Raw genomic sequence first — 8,083 nt, 5'->3', positions numbered from 1 at the left:
CAAAAGCATCACCTTCTGCACTTTATATAACTATTCCTGCTTCCTGAGTCTGTGAAACAGGTATTATTCTTATTTGATAGACAAGGTCACTGAGCATCAGAAGCCTACTTATTCAATAGTCAACAAATAACTACTAAGTGCCTCCTATGTCAGACACTGGGTAAGGTGCTGTGACTTTGTCCAAGGTGACACAGCTGACAAGTACCATAGGGAGCACCCAAACCCAGTCACTTAACCTCAAGTCCCCTCCATTCCACGGCTGCCTCATAGGCTGAGGTCACTGTTGCCACATAAGACCTCAGGATGTCAGGGCCAAAGGCCATGGTAGGAAGGACCACATGGTCCTTCCTTGCTCCTCTGCAAGGAAAGTGAGTATCAACGATCAGAGGAATAAATCTGCAGAAATAAATAAATGTAGATACCCATGTTCCATTAGTAATAGCCCTGTCTATGGTGTAGACTCTTGGGCCAACTCTTGGGCCAGTTATAGCCCTGTCTATGGTGTAGACTCTTGGGCCAACTAAGAGTCTGAGACCTAGTCCTCAAGCACGGACCTCTGTTCACAGCATGAACACTTTGTCATAGGTTGTGGAAACAATGACTGCCATCCACTCTAGCCAGCCATCCCTGCTGCCATACAGTTGCATCAGAGAAGGGGCCAGTCACACACTATCTCAAGAATGCCAAAATCTTCATGAATGGGCCACCCTGTGCCTGTAATCAACAGACAGGTGGGGTGACAGCCATGGGTCACATAACTGAGGCCAAACATGAGAGGCTGGCCCAGATCAATAGATGAGTCAGGGCTCAGAGTATAAAACCTTGGGAGCTCCAGTGCTCCTAACATAAGCCAGCATCTCCTCTCCTCACTCAGCTCCTGGTGCTTCAAGTAAGTGTGAGTTCTCCTGACTCTCATCTTCCCAGCTAGTCTTCCCCAGGCCTGTGCAGGCTAGGTGGACTAGGGGACAGATTGGCAAGACCTCTGACCCCTTTGGAAACTATAGGACCTCTGACTTTCCAACTGCATTCATGTTTAGAGGGAATTCAGGCAGGAAGGCAGTGGGGGCTGAGCTGTTGCTGTGTGGATTTGTGTCTCTGATCTTCTGGCCAGAATAGGAACTCCACAAAGACAAGACTACCTTCTATCTCTATGGCACCCCTCTAGGAGCAGGCAAGTGATGGGCACAGAGTTCCATCTATCTCTATGGCACCCTTCTAGGAGCAGGCCAGTGATGGGCACAGAGGGACATTCTGCAGACTGCTCCTATGAGTGGGCAGGATGGACCTTATGCACTGGTCAGGAGAATAGGCTGAGTCTTAGTTCCAGAGAGTAAGGGAGAACAAGGAGAGTAATGCAGACAATGCTGCAGATGGTGGATATTTGGGGAACCTCAGGAACCCAGTGCCAGTTTTTCAGAGATGTTCTGAGAGAGAAATGGCATGAGATGCCATGGCACAACTTCCTACTATTAATGGCCCCCCTCAACCAAGCTTGGCTGTAAGCAAAGCCTACATCTTCTGGTCAGAGATTCTGATCCAAAGGACCACTGGGTCCTTTCCCCTGTGTACAGACAAGAGCAAACCAGGGGGAGACTGCTTTTTCTGATAACTAGCTTCCGGATCATGGCTAGGCTCAGTGGGACAGACCAAGAGTTTGAACTAAGAGCTTTTGCAGAGAAGGGGGGGGTGGGGCGGGCAACAGCCCTCTGACATTCGGACAAACCTCCCTCTGTTTTGTCAAGGATAGGTAAAATCCTCCACCCTAGGTGGAGGTTTGTGGAAATTTCTATTTGCATTCAGAGAATCCGTGTTGGGATTGGAGGAGGCATGAGTGATGAAGTGCTCGAACTGTCTCATTTTTCAGGAAGTGAGGATAGAGGTGGGACTGTGGGTCATTTGCTCCCAAATCACTCAGATGCCAAAGGCAGAGCTGGGAGAGAGAAATGCGAGCAGTACCTGGGCTATTTACTGCTTGGTAAAGACTTTCTGAGGGGGAAACGACTAATCCCAGGAGTCCCATATGAGAGTTCTTCCCGGTCTAAACAGAGGGCATCAAGCCCAGCCTGGCCGTGCTGCCCTGGAGGATGATGTGCGTTTCCACGGCTGTCCCTGCCTCTTCCATGCGCTTGCGGTTGGTCCAGTGATGCTCCCTGCTCTTTCTAGGCTTCTCTCTCTCCTTAAACAAGATGTCTCACCAGAAAAAGCAGCCCACCCCCATGCCCCCAGTGGGCTGCGGGAAGACCTCCGGCGGGGGCGGCGGGGGCGGCGGAGGCGGCGGAGGCTCCAGCTGCGGAGGCTACTCAGGAGGCGGCGGAGGCTCCAGCTGCGGGGGCTACTCCGGCGGCGGCGGCGGCGGCGGTTCCAGCGGGAGTGTGAAGTACTCCGGGGGTGGTGGCAGCTGCGGGGGCGGCGGAGGCTCCAGCTGCGGAGGCGGCGGAGGCTCCAGCTGCGGAGGCTACTCCGGGGGCGGCGGAGGCTCCAGCTGCGGAGGCTACTCCGGAGGCGGCGGAGGCTCCAGCTGCGGAGGCTACTCAGGAGGCGGCGGAGGCTCCAGCTGCGGGGGCTACTCCGGCGGCGGCGGCGGCGGCGGCTCCAGCGGGAGTGTGAAGTACTCCGGGGGTGGTGGCAGCTGCGGGGGCGGCGGAGGCTCCAGCTGCGGAGGCTACTCCGGGGGCGGTGGAGGCTCCAGCTGCGGAGGCGGCGGAGGCTCCAGCTGCGGGGGTTACTCCGGGGGCGGGGGAGGCTCCAGCTGCGGGGGCTACTCCGGGGGCGGCGGAGGCTCCGGGCAGCAGGTTCAGTGCCAGAGTTATGGAAGCATCTCTAGCGGCGGCTGCGGCGGGGGCTCCTCCGGCTGCGGGAGCGGCGGGGGCTCCTCCGGCTGCGGGAGCGGCGGGGGCTCCTCCGGCTGCGGGGGAGCTGGCTACTTCTCCTCGCAGCAGACCACCCAGACCTCCTGCATGCCGCAGCAGAGCTACGGAGGGGGGTCTTCCTGCGCTGGGGGCGGCGGCTCCTCTGGAGGCGGCGGGAGCTGCTTCTCCAGTGGTGGGGGGTCGTCCTGCGGTGGGGGCGGCGGCTCCTCCGGGGGCGGCAGCGGCTGCTTCTCCAGTGGTGGGGGGTCGTCCTGCGGTGGGGGCGGCGGCTCCTCCGGGGGCGGCGGCGGCTGCTTCTCCAGTGGTGGGGGGTCGTCCTGCGGTGGAGGCGGCAGCTCCGGTGGGGGCTCCGGAGGTGGCAAGGGCGTCCCGATCTGCCACCAGACCCAGCAGAAGCAGGCGCCTACTTGGCCAAGCAAATAAGGCCAGTTGGACGCCGCGGAGACTGAGGAGCTGGAGCCGTTTTCCGTGGGCGCCTATGGGCTCAGCGCTCTCTTGATATTGCCGAGGTTCCCAAATGCTTCGTGTGTTACACCCAGACGAAGCCTTAGAGTTCTGGGGCTGCTTCTTGTTCTACAGGTTTTCCTCTTTGGTTTCTGTACAACTACCTCTCAACCCCAGTGCCTCCTCAGTCAATAAATTTGCAATTCATGAGAATTTCTGTGTTTTAGTCACCTTTGTATCTTCCAAGTCACATTTCATTCATTTCCTTTCCTCCGTTCACTCATCCGTCCATATATACATTCATTCAACAAATACACTTATTTTGTTGGGGGAAGGGGGTCAGCAGAGGAGGGAGGAATGACTGGCAACCAGAAGCAAAGATGTGAGCTCTCTGTTTTATGGCTTAAGATGGTGAGGTGATCCTCAAACACAAAGATTCTGCGGACAGATTTCCATGAACGACCCCATAGTGGTTTGGATTGCCACTCTGGGTCTTCTTCTTGAGCTCAATGCTTTTTAAAGACAGGTCTGCCCTGGGGAGATGCTGTCTCTCATAGTCCAGAACTTGCTCTGCAAGGTCTGAAGGCAGGGTGGCTTCACATGAGGAGCACTAGCGTATGCTACCCAGACTCACAGGAGAAAGAATAATTGTATATATGTGACTCTCTACAGCGTGTGAGATGTTTACTAGGTACCTGTAGGGAGAGGAGGAAGTACAGGAGCTGTTTCCTGATCTCTTAAAGACGCTTCACCTAACTTAGGAACATACAGCGTAAGTGTATGCAAAAAACATACCAGTACCAGAGAGGTCATGGGGAAACACAGGAAACATACCAATTAGCAAGGAAAAAGCTCTAATTGCTCTGTTAATTGCGTAGGTCTCAAAAGAGATATAGAGTATCAGTCTGGCCAGGAATTCTCCAGGCCCCATTTCATATCTTGATTCTACTACCTCTAGGTAAATGTTAACTTATTGATTTACCTGAAGCAAAACACCTGCTACACCAAAAATCCAAAGTACTCTCCTTACCCAGTCATTGCTGGAGACAAAAAGACAAATTATCCCTCCCCAGTTCTTCCATTTAGAGAGTCAAAACAGGTAGCAGCTTTAAAGACCCAATAGGCCAACCACTGCATATTATATATACATATACATATGTATATTTTTTAAATAAAAGTAAGACATTTAGTTCTGTATCAGATGGAGTAGATGCACTTCTCCTTATTGCTCCAGCTAAATGTAACTAAAATATCTGGGCATAATATATTTAAAAAAACATAAGGACAGTCTAAAAGGTGGAGAGAAGAAGGCAGAGTAGCTAGGGTCCTCAGAACTTGAGGACTGACACTGTCTGTGGTAAGTTCCCTGGGTTTCCTTTTTGCTTCCTATTATCTTAGATTGGGCACTGCAAAGTCTGCAACCAAGAAATGCCAACAGGTGCAGACAAACAAATACCTCCCACCATATCCAAAGGACCAAGAAACATGACCTAGAGAGGCAGAAATCTTTTATGATAATATCCACCCTACTATAACTAACCACCCTGGAAAAAAAGAACGAGAAGATTGGACTTCTCCTTTCCAGGGGTAAGGAGATAACACCCCCTATGCACACACTTCCTTCACTGGTGTAGTATTAGCAGAGACCTGCTGTAATATAAGATTTGAATAAGATCCAGGGTCTCAAAACATAATGCCTGGAATGTCTAGCACACAATAAAAAATTACTTACCATACCAAGAACCAGGAAAATCTCAACTTGAATGAGAAAAGACACAATCAATACCAACACTGAAATGAAACAGATTTGGGACTTTAAAGATATTATAAAAATGCTTCCACAAGAATTTACAAACACACTTGAAAAAAATAGAAAGTCTTGGCAAAGAAATGGAAACTATAAAGAAGAATTAAGTGAAAATTTATAATAAACAACTGTAGAATTAAATTTTAGAATTGAAAAATATAAAATTCACTGGATGTGTTCAGTAGCAGAATGGAAATCACAGTGTAAAGAATCAGTGAACTCGAAAATAGGTCAATAGAAATTATCCAATCTCAATGACAGAGAGAAAATAGGCTGAAAGAAAAGAAGAAGAAGAAGAAGAAGAAGAAGAGAGCTTCAAAAGCCTGTGGGACAACACAAGAGCTAGCATTCATGTAATCAGAGTCCCAAAAGGAGAAGAGAATATGGGGCTAAAATTTTTAGAAGAAATAATAGGTCAAAATTATGTAAATTTGGTGAAAGACATAAATCTACAGATTTAAGAAGGTAAGTCAACTTCAAACAGGATAAACCCAAAGAAAGCCACACCAATACATCACTCTATAAAAGTGAATTTAAAATGAATGAAAGACTAAAAGTTAAGACCTGAAACTATGAAACTCCTAGGAGAAAGCATAGGGATAAAGTTCCTTGATAATGGTCTCAGCAGCAATTTTCTGGATATGACAACAAAGCATAAGCAACAAATGCAAAAAGATAAATAAATGGGACTACATCAAACTAAAGTGCTTCTCACAGCAAATGAAAAACGAACAAAATGAAAAGGTGGCCTACAGTATGGGAGAAAATACTTGCAAATCATATAACTGACAAGGGGTTATAATCTAAAATTTAGAAAAATAACTTACAACTCAACAGCAAAAAAAAAATTAACAACTTAAACACTGGCAGAGAAGCTGAATATACCATTATCCAGACACACCAATGGCCAACTGGTACATGAAAAGGTACTCAACATAACTAACCATCAGGGAAATGCAAGCCAACATCACAATGACATATCACCTCACACCAGTCAGAATGGCTATACTCAAGAAGATAAGAAATAACAAGTATTGGCAAGGATGTAGAGGGGGAAAAAACAAACAAACAAACAAACAAACAAAACCTAGTGCACTCTTGGTGGGAATACAAATTGGTACAGCTGCTATGGAAAACAGTATGGAGGTTCCTCAGAAAGTTAAAAATAGGATTACCATTTACTCTAGAAATCCCATTTCTGGGTATATATCCAAACTGAAATCAGGATCTTGCAGAGATATCTGTATATACAATGTTCACTGCAGCATTACTCCCAATACCTAAATGTCCATCAATAGATGAATGGATAAAGAAGACCATGTATATGTGAATATTATTCAGCCAAAAGAAAGAAGGAATTCCTGCCATTTGCAACAACTTGGATGGACCTTGAGGGCATTATGATAAGTGAAATAAGTCAGATAAAGACAAATGCTGTATAATATCACTTATATGTGGAAGCTAAAAAAGACAAACTCAGAGAAATAGAGAGCATCCTCATGTTTATCAGGAGTTGGGGGGGTGGAAAAAATGAGGAGATATTGGTCAAAGAGTACAACTTCCAGTCATAAAATTAACAAGTTTGGTGGTCTAATGTAAGTATGTGATTATAGCTAATAATCTTGTAACATATACTTGCAGGTTTCTAAGAGAATAGATCTCAAATATTTTCATCAGAAAAAAGAATAGGTAACTATGTGACAAGATGGAGGTAGTAGCTAATATTATAGTGGTAATCATTTTGCAATTTTTAATGTATCAAATCAACATGTTATATAACTTACACAATGTTATATGTCAATTATATCTCAATAAAGCTGGTAAAACATATAATAAAGATGCTTATAAGAGTTGTACACATAAAAGCAAAAGAGAGAGACAAAGAAATGAAACCCACACCAAAAACATTATAACCAAACTTCTGAAAACTAATGACAAAGAAAAAAATCTTGAAAGCAGGTAGAGAAAAATGACACATCATCTACAGGGAAACTATGGTTTAAATGACAGTAGATTATTCATCAGAAACCAGGAAGGAAGGAAGGAAGGAAGGAAGGAAGGAAAGAAAGAAGGAAGGAGAGAAGGAAGGAAGGAAGGAAGGAAGGGAGAAAAGAAGGAAGAAAGGAAGGAAGGAAGGAAGGAAGGAAGAAACCATGAAGGCCAGAAAGAAGTGGCACATTTTTCAAGTGCTGAAAGAAAAAATTGGCAACACCAAATTCTATATGCAGTGAAAATATTCTTCAGGAATGAAGGTGAGATATAGTCTCAGATGAAACAAAACAAAACAAACCAAAGATTGTTTCCAGCAGACTTACTCTCAAAGAATGGCTAATAGAAGTTCTTCTAACAAAAAGGAAATGATCAAAGAAGGCACCTTAAAATACCAGGAATGAAGAACAATGCAAAGTATAAAATTATGAGTAAATTTAGGACAGTATCTTTCTTCTCTTGAGTTTTTAAAAATAATATTGAAAGTTGTACCAATAACCAAAACATTGATGTAGTTCTCAATGTATGTAGAAGAAATATTTAAGATAATATAATTGGGGAATTTAAGTAAAGGACCAAAATGGAGATAAGGTCTACCTTTCAAAATGTCAATAACAATAGTCTGTGATAAGGTATGTTGTATACATAATGTAATATCCACAGTAGCCACTAAAATAAAAAACTATACAAAGAGATACAGTCAAAAATATCATCATAGGTAAATCAAAATCAAATTCTAAAAAAAAAAAGAAAGGTAAAATTTTATGGTAGTATAGCATACATTTTCAGATGGTCTCTAACTTATAATGGTTTGACTTAAAATTTTTTGATTTTACAATGGTGTGAAAGCAATACTCACTCAGGAGAAACCATACTTCAAATTTTGAATTTTGTTATTTTCCTGGGCAGCTCCCAGTCAGCCACACAGTCATGAAAGTAAACAAATAACACACTTACAACCTTTCTGTACCCA

The 8,083-nt window shown here is 45.3% G+C and overlaps 1 protein-coding gene across 1 annotated transcript; it reads left to right on the top strand.

The window, feature by feature from the left end:
- The first annotated feature begins 2,186 nt into the window (after positions 1-2,186).
- LORICRIN (loricrin cornified envelope precursor protein) lies at positions 2,187-3,293 on the top strand. Its single transcript, XM_047083535.1, has 3 exons — positions 2,187-2,394; positions 2,491-3,159; positions 3,199-3,293. The coding sequence occupies exons 1-3, from the start codon at positions 2,187-2,189 to the stop codon at positions 3,291-3,293; spliced, it is 972 nt and encodes a 323-aa protein (XP_046939491.1).
- Positions 3,294-8,083: the final 4,790 nt, after the last annotated feature.

The sequence above is a fragment of the Lynx rufus genome, unplaced genomic scaffold, assembly GCF_022079265.1.
Source record: "Lynx rufus isolate CCGP_SWC_20201006 ecotype Redwood Valley unplaced genomic scaffold, mLynRuf1.p SCAF_2, whole genome shotgun sequence".
Taxonomy (NCBI): domain Eukaryota; kingdom Metazoa; phylum Chordata; class Mammalia; order Carnivora; family Felidae; genus Lynx; species Lynx rufus.
This window is presented reverse-complemented; position numbering and strand designations above follow the sequence as displayed.

Excerpts from the sequence above, each read along its gene's own strand:
- LORICRIN (XM_047083535.1), top strand. The coding sequence starts at position 2,187 with ATGTCTCACCAGAAAAAGCAGCCCACCCCCATGCCCCCAGTGGGCTGC. Across the intron at positions 2,395-2,490 it reads GAAGTACTCCGGGGGTGGTG|GCTACTCCGGAGGCGGCGGA; the intron begins GCAGCTGCGGGG and ends CCAGCTGCGGAG. Across the intron at positions 3,160-3,198 it reads CTCCTCCGGGGGCGGCGGCG|GCGGCAGCTCCGGTGGGGGC; the intron begins GCTGCTTCTCCA and ends CCTGCGGTGGAG.